At 33.4% G+C, this 24,375-nt stretch overlaps 1 protein-coding gene across 2 annotated transcripts in view; it reads left to right on the forward strand.

The window, feature by feature from the left end:
* Positions 1–24,375, forward strand: part of LOC106042138 (cilia- and flagella-associated protein 47) — a 308,071-nt gene that overhangs the window by 111,070 nt on the left and 172,626 nt on the right. For both annotated transcript variants that reach the window (XM_066980338.1, XM_066980347.1), the window contains exons 41-45: positions 3,623–3,699; positions 5,831–5,976; positions 11,373–11,481; positions 13,502–13,728; positions 16,450–16,630. In XM_066980338.1, the coding sequence (XP_066836439.1) occupies positions 3,623–3,699; positions 5,831–5,976; positions 11,373–11,481; positions 13,502–13,728; positions 16,450–16,630 (740 nt within the window). The remainder of the gene's footprint in view (positions 1–3,622; positions 3,700–5,830; positions 5,977–11,372; positions 11,482–13,501; positions 13,729–16,449; positions 16,631–24,375) is intronic.

Raw genomic sequence — 24,375 nt, forward strand, 5'->3', positions numbered from 1 at the left:
ATGTTATTTCTGTTGTTTAAGAAAATGTGGTTTAGAAATATAGTTAGGAGTCATCACAATTCTGATTAATATTTGATATATTAGAAACTGATCTATACTAATGTAAGCCATACTACCATTTTTGGGCAGTTCTTGTTTTGCTTCCTGTCTTAGTCTTTGTTCTGAGATCACAAACTAACCCACAGAGTGTGGGAAAATGGCAAATATCTTACATATGAGTTTTCTGCTCAAACGTTTCAGTATTTTCAGTGCATTGTAAGCTGTTGTATCCTTTCTCTCTCTAATAAACAGTTTGCTTCCTTTTGTCTTCTAAAGTTTATTGATGAAGTTGCTGCTGTATAGACTCGAGATTTCCCTGTGGTGGCTGACACTTCTTAGTTTTCTTTTCACATCAGTAATATGTAGAATCTGGAACTGGAAGGAACTTAAAAAGACCATCTGAGAAATTCTACTCCAAACTGTAATACAGAAAGCAAAATAATTTTCCTTGTGCAAGAATTTGTTGGATGGAAAGTGTGGTTAATGGCTTGTGTGGGCCAACGTAGACTGCAGAGATGTTTTTTGCTTTTGATCCCAACTTGATTTTTGGTATTCCTGCTAACATGGCAAGCCCAGTCTCTGTGTGGTACTATGCAGGAAGAGGTAACCGCCAACTCAGAGATGATAGCTACTGAACTGTTTCTTACTGGTGACCAAGTATTTAAGTAATTTCTAGTACGAATTTGAACACATTAGACTAAACCACTGTTAGAAAGAGTTGGAAGTATTCACACCTGCCGTTTTGTCTGACTCAACTGGGTTTTGTTACCAAACAGTTGAGAGGCGCCCTCCTAAGCCAACCCTCACATGTAACATACTCTTGTAGATCTTTTAGTCTATTTAATGCACAGTAAAAAAAAACTCTTATTTGGAAGTGGCCAATTGTATTTGCAAAAAAATAACAAAACAAATGTGAAGTTTCTTGGTTACCATTCTTCCCATTAAACTGAATCACTTCTGATACCTGAGTTTTCAGACTGAGACCTGAACCATAGTGTGATACAATGTGCTTAGTCCCATAATTAGCTCATGGATCCTTTGCCGTTGTGTCTGAACAGCACATGCATAACCTTGATGTCAAAGCTTGTCTTGTCTTCTTCACCAGAAATATTTTTCATACAGTAAAATTCAGTGTTAACATGGAGTAAAAAGATTGGTGCATAAGGTCTCATAGGACAGTACTGTGGGCTTAATGCCATAGCAAAATGTCTGTGTAGACTTATTTTATGGTAGCATTAAAGTTCTGCCTAACTTTCTCATTTCTCTCTGTATTTAAAGGAAATGTATTGAGCTAGACTGAGGGTATGCCTTCAATACTTTCCTGATCTTAATTATATTATTTTTATTATTACATGGTATGTAATTTATTTTTATTTCAGAAGGACAAGACACAATGTACACATTTGCCACTATACAGCTTAAATTCACTTTCAATTTATTTATCTGCAGATACTATGTTCATTTGGGTGAGAATAATTTTACAGAGGCAGACCTTCAAATCAGTGCAATGAATTTCTCTGCCATTCACCTCAGAAAATGAGATTTATTCAAAGTATGGTTCACCCCAGTGAAAACTTATGCTGTACTGTGTATGGCATCAATGTACAATGGATTTCCATGTAATATTCTTTTTATCTTTTCTTTTTAAACAGCTTTTGAACAATTCATTATTTTTACAGTGATTCTTCTGCTGTCATCTCTGTTACTGAAATCATAACTGGGCTTTCTGATTCAAAGACAAAGCATTGAAGGAGATGATGTTTTGTATAAAATGTGTATTTTTTTTTGTATTTTTGTGTGAGATAAATTATTATTTGTTAGTAAAGAGTAGATAGTATGTTATACTCACATACTTCAGAGATCATTTCCCTTTCTGAAAAATGACTTTTAAGTATAGGCATTAAAATGAATCCCTAGGGTAACATATTCTGAGAATTTTACAAGTCCATTTATTTAAGGTTGTGATTTTTTTCTTAGCCCAGCAAGATTAACAATTTATTTTAAGAGAGACCCAATAGCTACCAAATGCTGTACATGATAATTGTTTGGTATAAGCTGGTTCATCAAATTTTACTGCTGGGGAAAATGACTTTTATGTGTGAATAATATTAAACCTGAGTCTAGAACTGAACAAGCTACGTGCAGTAATTTCTTTTAGATGCATTACAGTATTTCTTTTCTGCATCTATGGATTCTTACCTGTGCTTGTTGTAAATTAAATAAAACTGTCCATCCATAAATGTAAATGCACAGTCTCAACTCCTGTCAACACTGGTAGAAATTGTTTGTGAAGAAGGATAGAAATAAAATATAAAGTAATATCAAGGAAATAAGATGGTAAGATGGGGGGATGAGAATAAGCAAAAATTTTGTTATAAGTTTTTTTTTTTTTTCCCAAGTATATGTATTCTTTTCAAGTACACTTGAAAAACAACATTGTTGTGAACTGAGTAAGGTGTTTAGGTTAAGGTTCATCCTCTTCATTCCTTTCTCAGACAAATCCTTGATTGCATTCTGTTGTATGGTTAATTGCACTGTTAGCGTATATAGACCATTCCTGTAGCCTTGGTGTCAAAGAGGTGTGGAGGAACAGGCTGTTCCCAGGCTTTCTCATTCCCTTTTTTCAGGGCTATAACCTTGTAGAAAAGAATCTTGCATGTGAACTAAATTAACTTCTTTTTTTCCATGAAATATGCAAATGTTCCACTGTCTATGTTGCATTTTTTCTTAAATAATTGTGCCCTGTTTCCTCTAAGAAAAAATGATGGGTTAAAAGTTTTAAATGTTTTGTGTACTACTGATGCAGTTTGGGAGCAGTGAAATTATTTAAGTGTCTCTGAGACTCTATCAAAATGTATGTTTTGAAACAACATAGTGCATCTTGGAGACTAGAAATATTAATTTCAAATACTTAAATTAGAAAGTTGCATTTAGTGGTAAACTTTTCTAATTTATTTAGAGATTATTTTTTTCCTGCTAAAGTGTAGTAGGATTAAAGTCATTGCCATTCTATGATCCAAGTAGAAATTATGAGATACTTTTAAAGCTAATGGTCTATGCCATTAAATAAATAGGATTTTTAGATGTATTTCTAGAGTAGCTTTTACATGAAACATTGCAAATCTGTTTTGAAGTCAAATGTCAGAGGAATGCAAGGCTTTGTCACCTGAGGATGTACTGGGGAACAATTCTTTACCTACTGCAATAGAATACTGAAATGGTAAAGAGAAGAACTGGGACTGAATTCACCAAAAAATATTATTGGTCAGGAATGTTTTTGATTGACAAATTCTAATTGTATTTTTTAACATGGAGTTTTGTTTATAGATTACTGCAGGGATGTTATACAACTTAACTGAAAGAAGCACATTCTAGCTCTGCTGTAAATATGACTACTAACTTAAGTGAAAGAGGTGGTACCTGACATTGTTGATAAGTAGATGGTTCCAAAATGTTTGTTGCTTTTGTTTGAAACATTTGCTTTTCCAGTATTTATGTCTAAAAGGGGAAAAGAAGCTATCTGTTAAGAGAAATAATAGAAATCTCCAAATTTACTATATTGCTTTCTTTTTTTTTGTTCTAGTTCTGAAAATAATGTAATAAATTGTAAAAACAGTGCACTGCCTAATGAGCCAAATGAAGAGAACAACTTTAATTGCTGTAAGTACCTCTATACAACACACCTTATGTCACTACAGTAGCAATCAGAGCATCTGCATAAGCAGTTTTGACATCTAAAATACGCTCAGAACTTATTATTTATAGCCGTGTATCATCTGGTATTTTTTATTTTATTAATTGAAATGATTTCTAAAGCTGCACTGTATAGGACTAAAGTGTGACTAACAAATAAATATTTATTTTTTTAATGGCCCATGTATTGACTTCATGGCAGTTTGTTGTGGAGTCTTTTCAGCATACCTGAGTTATTTTCAAAAATACTCATAAAGAGTGCAATTCTTGCTTTTGTTTCCTATGAAATGTCAGTCAAAAGTTCTGTAAAAACATACGAATCTGGAGCTGCAGCCTTTTCTGAGACTGTCAGAAGTCTACTTGAGCAAAATTTTGCCTTATGAAATTAATGTTTTCCTCTTGGGATATATTGTTTGCTTTCCATGAGGCCATGTGGAAAAGAGATTTGCAATATGAATCACTGAGCTCTTCAATTTATATTGATTTCTCATATTGTTTTCTGAGATGTGATTAACAACCAACTAATACAAAGTTCATAAAAATCAAAAGTATGTACCTTAACTAATGAAGTGGTGTACCAAAACTATGTTTTTGCTTCTTGTGGAAGTGCACTTCTCTTTTGAGTATACTTCTTGATACTTCTCCCTGTAGCGTAGCAAACAAAACCCAACTAAGAGTCTTCCACATATGTTTTCTTCTGAGACAATATTATTGTTAAGGGTCAAGAGGAGTCCTAATTGGAGAGTGGTAGGAATCAGAAAATATTTTTGTATTTTTTCTTGAAGCAACCATAATAAAGAACAGAACTGCCAAAAAAAATCTTAAATTATTTAATAAATGTACTTTGGTGATTGTTTTAATTTTGCACAGTCCAGAGAACAGGTGAGGAGGGAGGGCTCTCACAAGACTAATTCAGTCTGTACCACAGTTTGACGTACTTTGAATGAGGAATACTTGAACAGGTGACAAGTTTAGGAACTGTTACCTTACATAGTCAAAAATTTACCATATGAAAAGGTAAAAATGGGCTTTGGGTTCTGTTGGTGACTGTTTGTTTGATGGTTTGGTTTTTGTTATTGTTTATGTAAGCTTTGGAAATATCAGTTTCACGTGCAACTTAGCTGTTTGTTGAAATGCGAATTTTGGGAAATTCTTATTGTTATTTGGAAAACAAACTGGACTATGGAAAGAAAAGGTAGTCAAGGGTGGGAGGGTAGAGGTTATGGCTTTCATTGGTGTGGTTCTTGGATTTTGGGAGGGAGGTGCTGATTCACTGACATTTAATTAGCCAGAGTTTTGCATAATTTTCTCATGTAGCCGTGCTTGAGCCAGGGTGGGTTGGACCAGATTGCCTCCAGAGGTCCTTTGTAACCTTAGCTGTTCTGTGATCTTCACTTTTGGTTGCCTGCACTTTTAGGACTGAAAACTCCTAGTTTTCTCTACTAGTTTTCAGTCTGATGATCTTTCTGGAAGGTTAGGCAGCCAAGGTAGAATGAAAGTCAGGCTCTGAAGTACTCTGCATTACCAGAATATGCTTCGGAGAGAAAAAACACTCACTAAGAAAGTAGTCTGACTCACAGATTCACCCATAAGATTCTTCGTATCTTAGGAAGAAAACACTTTATCAGCATTTTTTTTTTTTTCTTTCTGAAAGCAATACTAAGAAAGTAAGCTTTCCAGAACCTAGTTTTTGTCTATTCCAGAGGATTTCAGGATATAATATAAAATGTAGTTTCTGCCACTGGGGCAAGACGGTTCATTTAAATAGCATTAAACTGTACTCTTCTTACTGGCAAGAGGAGTTATTTGCTTACAGGCTGTACATCTTTAAAGAGTTTGTTTGTTTGTTAGTTTTTTTGATAGAACAGTCTGATTTCCCTGGTTTTGCTTCAGTGCATGGAATGAGAACACAATTAATTAGCAAAATGAATGCAAATAATACAGCATGCAATATTGCAGCATATTTACACAAGTGTAACTTCAGAGTACATTAAATACTGATTACTACAGTATCCTTATATATTTAAATTCAGGCAGATGCAGTATTTTGCAACTGGTGCTGTTGTATCTAAGCAACCATTAAAACTTATTTTAACAGCTGACCAGTCCAGCCTCCTGCATGAGTTCTTCAGTCCAATGGAAAAACTATTCTTGACAGCGAGAAGTTCTGCAGGCTTAGAGATTCACTTTCTTCCCTTTAATCTGGAAAAACGTTACTGCACTGTCATTCTGGTTAATGAACTGGTAAGGATGGAAAATATGTTCTGCGAGTGGCTTTCACGTGATAGTCTAGTCAGTTAAGAAGACTATTTCTGTAAAACTTTAAGATGTTTGCCAGTTATATGTAAATAGGGTAAATTAATATACAAATCTGTTATGTACATATGTTCACATAATGTTTTTGCATGCATATGCAACTATAAAGATGTGATCTGTGTGCAGACTTTTGGAAATGAAAATATGAAAACCTTTTCTCTTTCCATATATATATATATTTGAAGTAAAATATTCCTATAACTCTTTGGGGGAAACATTGCTTAAGAAGTTGATCAGAGGTTTGCTTAAGTTACAAGTTTCAACTAAGAAATTTAAACTAAAGTTCACTGCCCTTTTATGTCCACAAAAGAAATATGGAATTTAAACCTTTGTCTTGATATGGGAGCAAGAATAATGCTTTTGGATGAGATATAGACAGGGAAGAAATGCAGTCTTTATTGTATCTAGGATAAGATGCCAAAGTAGAATAATAATAATTTTCCTTGCTCTGTCTCTCCCCCCCCCCCCCCCCCCCTTTTTTTTTTGTTGTTTAAATAATGCTATCCAAATTCCGTTCAGTTCTTGTCATCAGTGTAAGGAAGTCTGTTGAACAGGTTGTACCTGAATACTACCTCTGTTGCTGTTACTGTTCAGTTTTTTCTTGATTCATGTAATCTGGCATTTGACATATGTTTTTAACTGGAATTGATTTCATCAAATTATCAAGACTCAGTTTTGACCAACTTTCAGCACTTAAAATTTGCACTCCAACTCCTTTGATGTTCCTGTAATCCTTTATCTCAGTGACCACAACCTTATTTCTGTCTTTTATTCATCATTTCACCTCTTAATGTGCTGTCATTATTTTTCAACACCCTATTGTTTCTCTAAACTTATTTTACATGTGGTTGATCTCAAGGCTTGCATTCTCCTTCTTACGTCCATATTACCTCTGTTTCAGCTTTCCCTCTGTGTAATTACATGTATCTGCCATTCTCTCTGCAATGTTTTCATGATTTGTGACAATATATCCCAAACTTTATTATTTATACTTTTTCTCCTCCGCATTCTTAGCTTCCATATTCTTCCTTACTATAGAGCAAGAGACTACTGCTAGCGTTTAGTGTTTTTGTGTTTGGTGTTTGTTTTTATTGTTTAACTGTGACTTTGGTTATGGCACCTTGTCTTCATAATGTTCTCCTTGCTTTAAAAAGAAAATATAACTTACGCAATGATGCCTAAGCCTGTACATACACTCCTATTCGACCACTATTCAAACCAACCACTGGCTATTTATTTTTTTTTTCTTTAAGAAAGAAAGTCACTTGGTTGGAAGCCTTAAGGAACTTACTGTTTTGTTGTGGTTTAACTCTGTTGGGCAGCTAAGGACCACACAGCCTCTTGCTTACTACATCATTTTCATCAAAAATGCAAAACACAACAACATACAAGGCTCTACAGAGAAAAGTAGCTGCATCTCAGCCAAAACCAGAACAAGTTCATTTGAGTATCTTGAAAATAAGTGGAGAGAGAGATGAAGGATTTTCTTTTAACAACTACAGTCAGACAGTAAGCTTATGCCATAGCATTACCTTACTGGCACCAGGGAATTAGCTACAAAGAGGTTATATAAATGTCTCTCTGTTAGAGGAGTGTTATCTTTGTTCACAGTTCTGTGAAAAGAAATCCAACCCAGTGCTCAGCATTATTCAAAAAGAGATTTTTTTTGGGGGGGAAGAAATAGACATATAAATGTGAAACCTCAATATGCCCTAAGGAGCTATGGTGTACACACCTTGCCTATTGTGTGCAGTTCTAGTCACTCCAACAAACAGTATAATAGGAATCAGGGAGGAAAAAAAAAAAAGAAAAAACAAGAGCAAGAATGATAAGAAGTATATAATGGTTTCTTTATGGAGAAAGATACTAAAAAGAAATTAATTTCCTTCAGTTAAAAAAAAGAGACAGTTAAGGGACATGAAAGATGCATAAAATTATGAATAATTTGCAGAAAGTTAATAGAGCGATTGTGGCATGAGATACAAACTGAACCAAATGAAGTACTTTTTTATATACAATTATTAATTTATGTAAGTCAACTGTCACAGGACACTGGTTGCTCTAAATGTTAACTAGTTCAAAAGAACTAGTGGAGAACACGGAGGCTGGGTCCACCAGTTTTAATTCAATATAATGATCTGGATGCAGTCTCTACCCTAACCTACAGTTTTCTGGGAGCAGATCTAAGAAGGATCATTTTCTACATGCTATGATTTTATAATCTCTGCTGTTGGCATTCTTGCTGTTTGTTTTCTTGTTAGGAGCAGAAGTGTATGCCCTAACAGAAAATAGGTGTCTCATGCTACATTAGGAATTTTAACAACTAAGCTGTTTAATGAAGAGAGGGGAAATGGAGACATGCTAATGAGAGGAAAGCAAATCAGAAAGAGATGTGATCAGAGCTATTGACAGTTAATGTTTCTGACAGCCTCTAGAAACCATTGAGGGTTATCCCCAGTGGTGATGTAGAAACATCTAAAATTTGACACCTGGCTTCTAGTCACTTGTCATAGCAGAAAGCATTAATGCCTCTGAGGAGACACTCATGTCCTGTATGGTAACTATTCCTGGAAGACCTGTTCCTTTAAGCTTAACTGGTTAGGTGGGGTGCATTTATAGGCTGCTGAATGTGTAATAAGTTTGATACGTACAACCTTGGGCTAGGAAAAGGCAAGTCCTATCCACATAATTGTATCATATATAGTAAAATGTGGAACCTCCTAGGGAAAGATGAAACTGCAAAATAGCTATCATGACTTGTACAGTGATGACAGGTAGAAATTGGCTTTAAGTATTGTGTATATGGCTGCAATATCGCTATTGCACCGTTTTCTCATTGACGAACAATTGTAGCTGTATGACCAAGCTGTATGATGATCAAATGGTTTCGTATAATGATGGAGCTTGTATTGTTCAAATACGGGCTTTTGCTGTTTATAATCTAATAAATCATTTAATTTAGCATTTCTTTCTACATACCTTTCCTAATCATGAAGACAAATGGACAAAAACAGCAGTCAGAGTCAAAATGTAGCTTCATTACAATAAACGACGATGTTGAGATCCAAACACTAGATAGATTTGAATCTGACTAGGAATCCTATGTATCACTGCATCAACTATATACCTGTAATAAAAGCAAGAAGCTATATTGTTTCAAGATAGTTGGCCTACCTAAGTATGTTTTTTTTTTTTTAAGAATCTGTATGTTAACTTTTCTAGTGTTTGAAATGACAGAACAAGTTGTTTAACATTTCTCAAAGTTTTGTTTCCATACTTCTTTGTTTTTAAGAAAAATCAAAATTGATATTATTTAAATTTTCAGCATATGTCTTTTCAGAGAAGGAATTGTATATTGGGTAATATATGTGGGTTGTTTTTTCTCTCGATTTTTGTTTCTGGGAGATAATCTAAATATGAATGACCTTTGATTTCAATGATAGTCATTTACGAAGTCATAGTTTAAAATTGTCACTCCAGATTTTCACAGGTAAATGTCTAATATGAAATTAAATGGTTTGTTTAAAGCATACTTTACTCTCTGTTGTTCTTAATTACTGACTTTCATGGAAACTGCAAATTCCTAGTAGCTATCCATGCTTTTGCAATATTATCTAGCAACAGAATTAGATAAATAGCTTATTCAACAGATATTTTATTGATTTTTTTTTAAACATTAAGCCCTAGAAAACGTTTACGCTAGCCTTTGCAGCTCATGAAAACTGGAAATATAAATCATGAAAACCATGGGGTTCCCAGCTAAATTTGCAAAATACATGATACCCATTCTGCTGAGAAAACCTCAGCAGGAAGAAAGCAGGATTTGCATTTTATGGAGATCAAAAAGCAAGATTTCTTCAAAGCAAGAAGGGAAATGGGGAAGTTTGTTCCTACGTACGAGTATGTTGATGTCAGTGATGACAAAAAAAGTAATTGATAATAGAATGGCAACCTAGCAACCAATACCTTCATGAAATTAGTTGTACGTGCTGCAAGCTTGTGAGCTTGTTAGTGGTCCTTATGGAGTCAAAACACTGTGTCAAACAGGAATAATTTCTGTTTAAATTGGTTCCCAGGAGTTGCTATTAGTTTGGATGTGGGAAACCTATTTTCCTGTAGGTTTCTTTAATCCTTCTCAAGGAAGATTTGTCTGAATTGTTGAACCAAGGAAGGGGAGAAAATGCCATCAAAGTTCAGTAGTTTTCCTTCTGCTGTGCTAGAAACATAACTGCAATGTTTTTGGCTTTAGCATAAATATTTGATGATGCTTTGAATAAAATAAAAAGCAGGTATATCTTCTGTTATTGACCAATATTAGAGTGAAAAAATTGCATTGGCTGACAGATGAACTAACAGATATAAATAAATAACTTCCCTCATATCTGGAATGAAGAATATATGTCAGAAACACAGTTTTAAGGCATGATTTTACAGAATATAGTTTATGGAAATATGAGTTGACTGTCTGTGGTAAATTATGTGTCTAGTCACAGCAACATTTGATCCTCTGCCTTGCAATCAGTAGAAACTAAAGTTGTACAAAAGTTTGCAGTAAACTGCAAGAAGTTAACAAAGCAATAGTATTATGTCTATTAAATCTCCCGGTGTATGTATATATGTACCTAATTTAATTACGTTTAGTTTTGGGATGTTCTCTTTGTAGTCTTCATAGTTTAGAGTACTTTTAGTGATTTGTTTTTAATACTTTGTTTTTATTTGCTCCTCCCCCCCTTTTTTCTTTCTATTATTCAAGTATTATTTCTCTGATCATTAATTTATACTTTCCTCTATGGCAGATTATTGTCTTCCTTTGTTCTGGGTCATATTTATGCTTATTTTCAAGCTTCTATAGGGATTTAATTATTTTTGATGAAATAGAAATGTTACTTGCTCAAAATTACAGTAACCATTTCCTACAAAGTGAAAAACATTGAAGTCAACTGGTATATATGTTTCAATATATACAGCTATAGTACATAATTAGAATTCAATTTATCACCATATTTGTGACTCAGGGTATTCTCATTCCATTAAATTATATGAGGAGTTGGAAAGGATTCAACTTGAAATTTCTTGACTTTTCAGATTTAATATTCTTAATTAAAACCATTTGGATATCATAGCAGGGTTTGAGATTATATATATTTTTTTCTATTTAAACATAGTTCTAAAATAATGGTTCTCCTGGATATGTAAATTATTTTGCAAGCCAGGCCTTCAGTGTTACTAGGTTATCTTTGTTTTCAGTTTTAATATTCTGCCATTTTTTTTTCTCCGGGAGTTCCTTTAAGAATTATGTGTATGTGTATGTTTCTGTTTTTCAGATTGGAGAATTTGTATACCTGGTAGAAGGAACAGGTGATATACCTTTACCTTCAGGACTGCTTCCAATGGATAGTCCAAATGTTTTGCATATTAGCAGCACATTGGAAGGTAAAGTAAACTGAAGTGAGGGCAGCAAAATAAAGCAAATCATTCTTTGCAAATATTCTTTTCTGTTAAGATTCATTATATGTATCTGGTATAAGCAGTTGTTGGTTGTGAAGTGTAAGAAAGGTATTACAATGTAAGTATGAGATATTTCTTTTAATGTTGTCCAGTCCATTCTCTTCAGAGCAGCAGTGATCTGGTTATTAGTTATCTTATTGGACTTGTATGTGAAGTTGTTTTTAACAGTCTATATCAATATTTTTTCATATTTTCTCTTCTATTTCAAATGTAGTCTGTAGCCAGATAAACCAGGACAAGTCAATTTACCTAGAGTTTTTCTACTTTTAGAACACATGAATATTGTATTAAGTCTTGTGATTTGAAAGATAATTCGATACTTTTGTCTTCAAACAACCAATGATAAACTGCTGTCAGTCCTATTTCAGAACCGGTGTGGCTATTATTCGAAATACATATACTGTATGTTCTGAGACTAAATTTAAGAATTCAGTGTTCAGTAGGAAGTTAATTAACTGTCTTTCTATCTGCTTGTTACTAAATGTAGATTCAGACACCAACTAATCTGAAAATAATTATTAGGTATATAGCCTGTTTCATTGATAGTGGTTCAGACATACTTCTCCATGACTGAGTCTGGAGGTATGAGTTATTTGGCAGAAAGGGGGAAAAGGGGATTGAGAGGGACGGGCAAGTTTTAATAAGTTTGATTTTTTTTTTTTTTCCCCAGGATGTTCTCAGGCAGGATGGTTTTTAATATGCTACAAAGATCAAAAAAGAATTAACATGTCTAGGTCAAAATGAGGCATTTAGGAAAACATGAAACAATTTCTAAGCCACTGCTCTCAATGCACCTCTAGTGATATTTTGTATTATAGCATTTTAGCTATTCTAGACTTTTCCTGGAACTTCCTGCCTATTATAAGGTTTTACCTTTACCTTTAATCTTTGGATTAGTCTGCTCAGAATCATGTTCATGGGATCTTCATATCCTGGGAGCTGTGTTATCTCAGCCATTTCAAGCCAGATTGGGCAGAGATCTGAAGAAAGCCACTGCTGAGCGTGTTTGATTTTGTGGACCAGCTCAACTAAGTAAAAAGTATTCACTGAAAAAAATACAGAGATGTACATCAGTTATGAAACTTTCTGTGCTATGCGTCCAAAGCTAACCAGAGCAGTATAAGATTATTTTGATTTAAGGCACTTGCATGAATTATCAGAAATCTACACACCATTTCTCATTTATTAATGTAAGCTCTCTTATCTGTCTCCATTCCTTTTCTGTGAAGGGTAAAAATATGCTGCTCTTGGCATGCATTTTGCCAAATAAGATGGAACATTGTTTTTCTAAGATCCTTTGGTACTAGTGCGTGCGTAAAAGCTCTCACCCACAGTTTTCCTTTCCAAGATTTTTTTTTTTTTTACTGATATTTCTAAATATGAATGTGAAAATTTGAAGTAAGTTAAGTGTATGCACAGGAGAGATAAGGAAACATTTGTTAGTATTTATTTCAGAGAGCTTTAGTGAGAACTATGGATTTCAGAACAGTCTACTTAGAAAAACTTTGAGTTTTGCCATCTCTGATCAGGATTATATTGATGGTGACTCCTTTTAGGAGCAACGCAACATCATCTAGTGGAATAAAAGAGTGGTTGTGTTGTATAGGAAACAGAAAGATTTTTTTAAATTTTATTGCCATTGCAGTAGTAGTAACACTGAAGTCTGGGATTTTTGATTAACCATGAAAAGCAACTTCTATTTGGATTTCAGTTTGTATCAATTTTTATTTCCTTGCTATGATTAAAAATAAATATTTTTTTTATGGAAGTAAATAGCATTTACTCGAGAAGTAGCATGTAACTAAATGTCAAAGGAATTTTGTATTCAGGTTTTTCTTTGAGGGTTAAGGATTTTAAGTACTCTATGAAGTTACAGTAGCAGTTGACAAATATTGTTTTTGTTATTGTTGTTGTTTGTTTATTTATTTATTTATTATGTAAACAGGTCCAAGTGCAGCAGAGCCGGTTTTATATTTGAAATGCAGTCTTGAGCAGACTCTTGAAGAAAATCTCAGGATTCCATTGATCAATGAATCAAGAGAAAGGGCTCTGGCTATTGCTGCACAACAGCAAATGTCAAATATTGAATATGAAAGAAGAAAGATCACAGAGACTCTGGATAGCAGTAGCATCCGAGTTGCAACTGCATTGCTAGGGCTGTCCAGAATAGAGGTGAGAATCACAGAAATCTGGTCCTAGAATTATTTAGCTGTTCTTGTTTGTAAGAATGAAATTTTAAAGTTTCAGGAAATAGTCTAATGAAGGTTTTTTTTTTTTTTTTTTTTTTTTAACATATTCTGCAATCTGACAGTTGTTAATCCTCATTCCCCTCAGACACAATTTGAATGTTCATTCTGAAGTTGCTTCCTCACTCATGCTATTAAAAAGTCATCCTTTAAGAAATGTTAGCTGCATTTAAAAAGAACTTTGATGGTTTATTTCAGTTAGCTTCTGAAAAATACATATTGATTAAAGAATCTTTCATATTCTATGTATTGATGTCTGTATTAGTGTCCTTATGCTCATTTTCATAAGGAATGAAAATTCTCAAACAGAATTTTTATTTTTTATTTTTTTAATTATTTTGTATAAGAACAGACATATCAGAAATAAATTGAGGAGCAGGGAAGACTTTTTTCTTGTTTTGCAATCAATACACCATACTTTTGGAAAACACTGGATCTTCCTTATAAGCTATATCTCCCTATCTATACATAATTCCAACCTAGGGGTATTTTCCCAAGAATTCAGCATCTAGAAACAAATCCCTAGATAGTCCAGTAAACATTCAATTAGTATTTGTGAATGAATTTATAATAGTAATGTTCCCAAATAACCAAGCTTTTTTTTTTCTCATATAGAATTCAACTATAGACATCTGTGGATTATGGTCAAACTGTTTTTTTTTTTTTTATTTTTTTTTTTTATTTGATTTCCCATGTGAACCTGATGCTGCCTGGCCTCGGGCAGTTGGCTAGGAAGTTTTATGTTATTCCAGTTTTTCATCTGGACTCCTTCGCGAGTATGGTTCCCAGTGCTGCATGATTCCCAGTGCTAAGGGGAGAGAATTTTCCCTAGAGTCTTGAGATTGTTAAATTTATGCCTTTTTGTTTACAGATAAGTTTAAAAAGTAATACAAATCAAATTAGTTAATGTTAATATGTTTGTCATGGGACAAGAATTGTAGCCATGTAATCTAGACTCAAATATTTTTGTTTTGGATTATACCTACTACACTCCTGTGGTGACATTTTATAAACTTTTCTTAACCAAAGTCCTTTAATATCACAGCCAGTTAACAAAGACTTGATGAAAGACTTGACTGCTCCGAAGCTGTGTATTTAATTGAGATGGAATGTAATGGTAATAGTCTCCTTATGACTAGGTATGCTAAGATCTAACACAAGTGATAAAATTACTTGTACTGAAGAACAGTGGAGAACAATTAGTTATGAAATGTGTCATGATGGGTACTACTGAATAAATAATTATGTGAGAAGTGAAAATAATATGAAAAAGGATGTTTTGTTTCATGTACAGAAAATCTTTTAATTGCTCATGAGAAATAAAATAAAGTAGTTCTGCTATATGCTGCCGTAGAAAAAAAACTTCATTAAAAAATATTTCTCAGTATGGAAATCCACTATGCAGATAAATTTCTAAAAAGTGTTCTTATCATTCTTTTTGTTATGAATTCTGTCTTGCTATCTATATAAAAGTGAGAGTATAGAAATTCTGGTGGCATTTATTGAAGAAACTTCTTTTTTGAGGGGGGCTTCTGCTCTGCAACTTAATTCGGAGTCGAAGTATTCTTTTATGTTCATTGTCTAAATATCCCCTCCACCATTCCTGACCAAAAAAGACCCTGTCCAAAGTTTTTATTAAACTGTAAATTTTACTCATGTTCACTTAAATCCCATTGAAAACAGTAATAAATGCCAGCTGTATTTTGAAGTTAGACTGGATATACATCTTCAGGAATGTATACTGTGTATTTTTACATGACCTGTATGCGTGGTTGAAAATACTGGCTATTTTTGTACAGTGCTTTTACACCTTGCTGCAAGAAAGAGAGATCTATTTTGATTGTCTTTGATGATTAGAGTTACTACAGTTACTAAATTTGTTGAACTTATCATTTATCTTGAGCATTGCAAATATACTGTGTTATTGGATCAAAAATTGAAATTGTGAGCAAGTTGCTTGTTAAATCATTGAATTCTTTCAGTAATGATTTCCTTCAGGTGTCTAATTTAGTTTTCATTATGAGATTTAGATGCCTCTTTTGATCTTGCCTTTATGTATTGTGCTAAAATTTTACTAAGATGTTTCATGCTGTGAATTAGCAATGCCTTTTACCAAAAGGAGGGGCTTGTTTGTCCATAAAATTAATTCTAAATGCTTTGATTTCTCAAAAATATTGTCAACATTTGAATATTAAAGTTAGCACAGTTAACTATACAGTACTTTCATGCAGAATGTCAAAATATTTTTTCTTTTTTCATATTTTTCATTAATCAGAAATTTTATGGATTAAAGAAACACCTGTCTACATCTGAAACAAAATACATTTTTATTATAATATTTTCTCTTTTTTTTTTTTCTTCTCTGAGTATCTTTAAAGGGAGGTAGAGTGGTTTCTGAGTAGGAGGTGTTTTTACTGTAAATCTCAAAACATTATTTTAAAATTAATTCTTCAGGTACATGATATCTAGAAAATTGTACAGAACAGTCTTTATTTAGGAGCATCTCTCAACCATTTCTATATAACCGGACTAATTACTACTTTACAAGTTATGGAATTCTGCATTTAAGCCTGTATCTTTATATTTCTTACCCTGACATTATTATGAGATGATTGTTCATATGTATACATTATTCCTTCACTTGCAGAGATGCGAACTCCTAAAACCTCATAAATTCCCACCAGAGTTGAAGTATGTGGATTACAGCGTACAAGTGAGCATGCAAGAATTCTTTGACGTTCCTGAGAAACTCTCTATTCCAGTGTTGGCATCTAGCAGAGTTAATTTGAAAGTTCCGTCAGTAAAAGATGTTTCACCGGAGAAAATAGGTAAGAATACTCATAAATATAATGGATTTGATTTGTTCTCCCAGAGAAACTGTTCTCCTAAGATTTCCTAAGCACATATAGAAAATGGACTTTCTCTCAAATCCTATACTGAAATCTTAAATGTTTTCTTATTTACTTGGCTCACATTTTGATCCCTCTTTAACTAGCTTTTAAAATGATTTATGTAAACCTATATAGCATTCTAGGTTGTATTGCATAAAAGAACTAGACCAAAATTTATGTTTATATTTACCTGATCTGCACACATTTATATCACAGTTAATGTGTTGTCCCAGAATTATCCGATAACAACACAAATAATTTTTGGCTTTGCTGGTTCAAATTAAGTAGTAATTTCCTCAGTAAATTTAGTAAAGGCTTGAAATATAGTTAGTCTATTAATGTGAAAAATCCATAGATTCTTTTTATTGCTTATAAGTCTTGATAAGTAGACTCCTTCTGTAAGTCCCTGTACTTCTCAGTGGCACTTGGAATCAATTATGTGCTTTCACAGCCTATGTTTTTATACTCGTTGCACCCCATGCATTTTTGGTTTCTTTTCTGGAGGAAAAATAAGGACTTTCTGACAAGTCAGAAATTGGTACAGAATTGTTCTATTTAGATTATAGTATCTGTGCTGTAAAAAATTTTAAGGTCTCAGGCACGTTTTCAGAAAGGTGAAAATGCAGTATTAAAAGCGAGTAGACTAGTGGTCAGTAGAAGCTGTAGAACAGACGTATCACAAGTTGGAGGCTAAAATATTTCTTGAGTGACAGGGTGTTTAAATCCTAGTTAAAACTATTTTGTTGTCAGTTTTTAAAAAATAATTGCCTGTGTTTGTAATAATTGATGTAGAGGTGAAATTAAAAAATTGTAAAGGCTTTGTTGAGTGGTGTAGGGTATTCTTTGGATTGTACTGTAGAAATGGGGAAAATCATCCAAGAAAAAGAGTAAAATCTGCACAGATAAATCTAATAATGACATGATACTGTGCTTCCATCATAATCTCAGAACAAAGGTTGATAACTGTCCAGGTGTCAGGTCACTATTACTTAGCAGATTCTCAAATTATTTTTGCATTTTTTTTAAATTTGGATGAACATATCTGAAAAAAATAAAATATAAATTACTAAAATATAGTGAAATAATACATTACAGTAAGGAAGTGGTTACTTTTCTCTTAATTTGTGCTGATTCTTTATCCATCAAAGGAAAGTATATAAAAAAAAAAATCCAAAAGAGCTGCAGAGAATGCAATCTCTCTCTCTCTCTCTCTCTCCCCCCACACACACTTAGAATGTGGGAGCAGTATAAATTTCTGGCAAACATTTTAAGAACTCTGTTAACAAGGAATTAAAAGGTAAAAGTCAATGCCACTGAATATATTTTATTGTAAAATAGATCTTCTTAAATAAGCTTATTAAATATTTGACAATATTACAGATTTAAGATGCAAGGAAGAATACGATATGTTTATCTTGCTTCCAGTATGACATCTTGACCAAAACCAAAACAATATACTTGTCTGGAACAAAAATAATAAGCTAAGCAGATTGAAAAACTGGAGGATTTTTTATTATTTTTATCGATTCATTGCTGGAGAACCATCAGAAAGTGAGCCCTCAGGAATTAGTTCTTGCTGGACAATTTTAACCACTTTCCATTACCAATTTGGAAAATTATATAATTATATACTTTTTTATATATCAACTTCATCAAGTTAGTAATGGCAGATTTTGTGAAAAAGTATTTAGTTGGAATAGCTACATAACCTATGTATTTTGGTGCAATCAAGCATATGGAAGTATGTGTTGGGAACAGACTGCATGCTAAAACATATTAGAGACTGTTTTTGGAAAGACTCAGAGTTCTTTCAATTGCACCTTGAGTACCCGTCCTCTTAAATCTCCTCTTAAAGGTACACAGAATGTAACTTTTGTTCTTTGCTAGGTAAAAATTTTGGTATGTAAGAAGACTACATACCACAGAGATTTATCACCATTGCCTTTGAACATCATCCTAAGGGCTTTAGTAACTTCAGGTCATCAGAAGTAGCCTAGGAAGTAGTTTAATCCCAGTATATAGCTCAGGTAAAAAGTAACTGAAAATAAAAATGTTTTTCTTTATAAGCCAAAAGATAATGAGTTTGAGGATGTAAAAACTCATGTAAGGCATATTTAACCTTGAAATAAGTTGCTTTTTTCATAGCACTGTATATTAGTAAAGAATGAGAAGGCTAAAATGTCAAGTGGAATTCAGATAATGTCTCCAGATTTTAAACAACAGAGAAGTAGAGTCCCAACGTACCTCCATGTTTCACCAAACAGACAAATTGGTGGTTTCCATGGATATATCATGCGCAGAAATGTTTTGACTCTTGCTTCATCTGTCTCATTATGTGCGTATTTCCAGAGGAAAAACAGTACAAGTTACAACTAGTTCTAGGTTGTAGCTAATGGTTTCTGTCCCTTTGTTTTCCTTTCTCCCATCCCATGCCGTAATCCCTTATTAGTCAGAAAGTCATTACTTTTGTGGCTGGTGATAAAAGAAGGAAGTGACCTTCCTTTAAGTGAGAAGTGAAAAATTGTGCGATGGCTAAAGCTATGAACACAGGGAACACCAGCCAGTACAAAACAAAAGGCCTGTAAGACTGTCTATTAGACTGTAAGGTATGGTAAAAGTTTCATTCACTATTATGCAGCTATAATAAGGAATACAAGCTATTATTGCAAGCTATTATAGTTCTTATCAAACCTGTCTTTTCTACTGTTTCCGTCCCCCTACCTGCCCCCCCCAACAAAAAAAAAAAAAGGAAAAAGAAAAAAAGCTTCAACTTTCAACTTTCTTAATTTTCTCTGATTTCATTAAAGGGTTGTTGTGATAAGCTTTTCAGCAACATAACCAACAGGTTTAATTAAGTGGCTGCCTTACTACACAGACCCCCTTTGTTATAGAACAGACTTTTATGTAACCAAGTGGTTTAAGGTACTCTTGGCCTACTTTTTCCCCATAATCCCTTTGTGTTTTCTATTTATTACACTGTGAGCAAGGCTAAATGTGGAAATAGCAAGATACAGTTGTGTTATGACTAGTTATTTGCATGTGTCATGCCTGATGTTGATGTTGGAACAGGGAAGTTATTTTTTCATATTTTAGGCCTTTATGTGAGAATAGGGGTTTTTGCTGTTGTTATTATTAATTGCATAATGGGATGTAAACTTCATTTCTACCAGTAATTATGAACAGTACATAGAATGCACAATATAATTACATTCTTCTTGAAAAGAATGTTATTTATTATTTAAAGGAGTGCAGTAAGTACCCATATTGGCATGACTATTGAATTTTAGACTGATATTTTGATATTTACTGGCAATTTAAAAAAACAAACAAAACAAAACAAAACAAAAAACCCAGACCTTAGAATAATACCTAAAATCCCATTCGTTAACAAAGAGGGTCACGGTTTTACATTCTACCCCAAAATCTACATCAGAAGCAGCAAAAAGGCATACCTCTAAACTGTGTTAATTTATGAAAAAGTTATGCATGAATAACCAAGTTTACAATGCAGATCCAATCTCAGTATTTTTCTTACGTGACCTATAATTGTAGTTAGAAATATAATATGTTCTCATTGCCATACTGACCAATAAGTAAAGTGCAGAACAACTAACAGTCTTCTTTCTATGACTTTTACATGATGTCTCATATATTTTCTCAGCATTGGTTTTAATCAGAACAGTCTCTCTCTCTCTTTTTTTTTTTTCTTTTCACTAAAGCAATTTCCTGAGGCCTTAAATCTATTCTTCAATAAAGTGTTATCAGTAATTCCGTTATTTCATCCTAGCGTTCCGTGGTCCACATGCTACATAACTTTTCCAGTATCTTATTTGTTGTTGTTGTTTTGTTTTGTTTTATAAAGCATAAACTCTTAATCTTTTTAAGCAAAATTACATAGTTACTGGCCAAAACACAACTTTTTTATATTTTCATTTTACTGTTTTATATTCTGAGGTTTTATTCTAACTCCTTATCATGTTAAGACCTTCAGAGTTCAGTTCTATGATTTAACTGGCAGTATAGTAATAAAAATTTAATTACATTTGGTAGTCTTAATCATGGAGGATAGTGACCCAGAAATGGGATTAAAAGTGTAAAGAGTAACATTCCTTTCTTTCTCTATACAAAGAATTAAAAAAAAATATATATTCTATTTCAAAATGTGTCTCTGAAAAATGATGATATAGGTCTTTATCCTTACAAGTTTCACAGCAGCTACATTTATTGAGTATGTGTATATATTAGTAGAAAGATGTTTTAGTCTTGCAGAAGTGAGAAGAAATTAAATATTAGACTGGATGATTTTCATTTGTGTTTAATACCTGCAATAGCTAATTCAGTGAAGAATACCTGCTTTTGCTAGTGCTTTTTGTTGTTTTTGTTTTGTTTTGATTTGTGAAAAACTTTTTGAAGGCCTTTCATGTATGCTGGAGTGTGAATAGGCTTAATGCTGTGGTGAAGAAAGTTGTTAATCCTCAGAAAACGTATCAGAGCTTCCTCTACCTTGTTCTCTGTTCAGAATTTAGTATTGTCCTTCAGAAGATTCACGGAAACCTGGGGTCTGCCTAAATGAAGAATTTGTGGATAGAAAGAGAAGGCTTCAAGCTCACTTGGCAAATGAAATCTGTAGGGCTGAGGATGCTCATATGTGATTTAGGTTTTCATCAGTGAACGCTGACAACCACTTACATGATTGTCAGCGTTAAGGCTTATCTTCTTTGTCTTTGTGATCTTGACACAATTCCATTCGTGAGGCACAGAAGGTACTGCTTCTCTAAAGGCAGTAATAGATCTTGTGTTGTCAGTTCCTGTTTCTCATCATCACCAGTCCTGAGAGAAGACTTTGGACTCTTTTCATTTTAATTATGTGCATATTTGGACTTGTTCCATGCTGTGACAGGAAGGACTGCTGTGCTGTCCCAGTGGCGTTCCCTGACCACCTTCTAAAGCTGAAATCACAAGAAACTTTGAATAAAGGGAGAGTTTCTGTGGCTCTCAAAAGTTGTAACCCGATAAGTATCCATCTGCCTTCATATATTCTGTGAACCATTAGGGTAAACTGATTTAATAATTAGAAAACTTTGCTGTGTTTTTTAAAGATATAAGTGTTATAGATTTTTAATATAATTTCATTACTTTTAATTTAGAGTTGCCAGAGTCACTAAAATGCTCTTAATAATGCACACACATATATTTATAATCTATTTTTTTTCTGTGTTGTCTAGAGATTTCCTACCATGCAGTCATACTTTGTAGATTTTTTTAAAGGAAACAACATCTTTCCTTAAAAAATTCTAGATTGCAGACAAAAAAAAAAAGGAATGTGTATTACCATGTACTATAGAAATCTCTAGCCAGCACTTCTTGTATTCAGCAATAAGCCTTCATTACTAATTTTGCATTAACTTGTTCTTTTGTAGTAAATGATATAAAAAGTTCTCTCTGAGTCTCCCTGTGTAATACTTGCTTATGCATTCAGTACACTTCTTTTTATTAGTTGTGAGCAACCTTCTCTGCTTGTAAGAAATTTTGCTTAATCTCCTTCTCCTTCTTCTCTTTCCTTGTGTTGCTTACTTTTTAAAGATCCTGTCTCAGCCACTTCCTTCTTCTAGTCATATATTACATTTTGATATATTTAAATTTTAGGCATCTATTTTTGACAGATCTTATCTCTGTTCTTGTGATGTAATATACAGAGACTTAAAAATTTTATTCTAGCATATTTTTCCAAATGTAATACTTTATAACTTGGCTAACCCTATTCAGGAGGGACTGTGTATCAGGTGACTTAAGAACACCTTAGTTTCACTATCATTTTTAAGTTATATTAAGTAAACTTTTTATTTGGCAGCATTTCAGTTGCCCCTTGGCAAAGTTACTGTGTAGCCTGCTTATCTCTAAAGCTTTTACAACTATTCTTTAGGAATACTGAGGGGCCATGTTTATTAAAAAGTAATCAACGACAACAAATTAAGCAAAAACAAACAAAGAAAATCAAGAAACTATTCATTCTACTTTATTGTAGTGCCATGCACCAGTTTCTGAATTTGATACATGTGCAAGGCTGCTGAGTATTTGTGACAAGACTGAAAAATATCACTGCCATTTGCATTTTTAAACCAATTAAGAAAAAACTGCTTCCAGTCCATTTCTTTTTCCAGCATAATCTTCCTTTTTCCGGTTGATTTAATGTATTTAACTTTTTGCTTAGATGTGTAAGGATGTACTGTATTTAAGTGGAGAAGAGAATCAATAATCAGTTAGTGGGCTTCTTAGAAATTCTTCTGTTGTATTCAGATAGAGCTAAAAAAATAATCAGCAAATGAATGTGCACAGTGATAGCAAAAATTTCAAAACATATCAGCACTCATTAAGGGATGTAAAAGAAAGGTTGCTTTTTCAAGACTACTGTGTAGAGTGAGGTTCTAATTCAGATAAGTTCATTTGAAGACCTGATACACAAACAGAAATCAGAAGAGTTCTGGGCTCTTCAGCATGGTTGCTTATTTAACCTTACAGGAGTCTGTATCTGCAAATTCGGTCTTCAGTTTAATGTAGCCAATTACGTGTGACATGTGCGGTGTCAGAGGCTGAGTTAAGTTCACTGTGAGATTGAGCTTTGACTTTCTGAATAGATATTACCATCATTACTGAATAAAAGCTAATAGAACGTGCATATAGCTGACTAACTGCTGAAGACATGTAGTTTCCTACCATTGGAAATTATGCCAACAGATTCTGATATGAAAGAATAGCATTTCTATTCTAGCCCTTACCCTCCTCACACTAATTATAATAGGCCTAAATAGCTATGAATCTACAATGTACTATTTTTTACTAAAATCCAGCATATGTTTTTCATTTCATTCTGATGTCAACAAGAAGTGAGATTTTTATTTTATTTTATTTTATTTTATTTTATTTTATTTTATTTTATTTTATTTTATTTTATTTTATTTATTTTATTTTATTTTAAAGGTACTGTTCATTGGCTAACACATTTAGAATATTAACTTTGAATTCAAGTCAGGCAGACCTAAAATGAAGAGTTGTAGGAGTTTTAAGAACCAAAAGGCATGGGCTTTATTGATTCCAGATAGTGATCAGATTGTCTTTTGTACCAAATAGATGGCATACGATGCTAGCCATTTGCTAGCGAACAAGACCAACACCTACGTGCTGTAAATTAGTTTTCCAAGAATGTATGGTCATATTACACCAAAAGTTTTACTTTTGCAAGTGCCCTTGTTTTGACAGCTGTTTAACTTCTAAACCCAATTCAGATTAAGAATCAAGTAAATGTTTCCCGTAGGCATTTATCTAACACAAATCTGTAAAATGAAACTTCTCATAAAGGGTTTTATTTCCTGCTTTTAAATGTCCTTAGTATGTAGCATGTTTGACCAAGATATTGGGTGATGAAACTTGCTTGCACTTCTCAGCACAAGAATGTTCAAATTGTTGTTCCTCCTCTACCCAAAGCATTTCCTCATTATCAGACAACAAACTGCCATGGGAAGAGTTCTTTGCTTAGCCAGCTGAACTGAGAGAACCTACGAATGATTGGAGCTCCTATGAATGATTGGAGCTCAGATCAGTAATAAAGGCAACCACGACTGTAGCAAAGTGATTAGGATGCTCATCCGAGAAGGAGAACCTAGGGCCCATGGTCCAAGAGCTGT

Source organism: Anser cygnoides, chromosome 1 (assembly GCF_040182565.1).
Source record: "Anser cygnoides isolate HZ-2024a breed goose chromosome 1, Taihu_goose_T2T_genome, whole genome shotgun sequence".
NCBI lineage: Eukaryota > Metazoa > Chordata > Aves > Anseriformes > Anatidae > Anser > Anser cygnoides.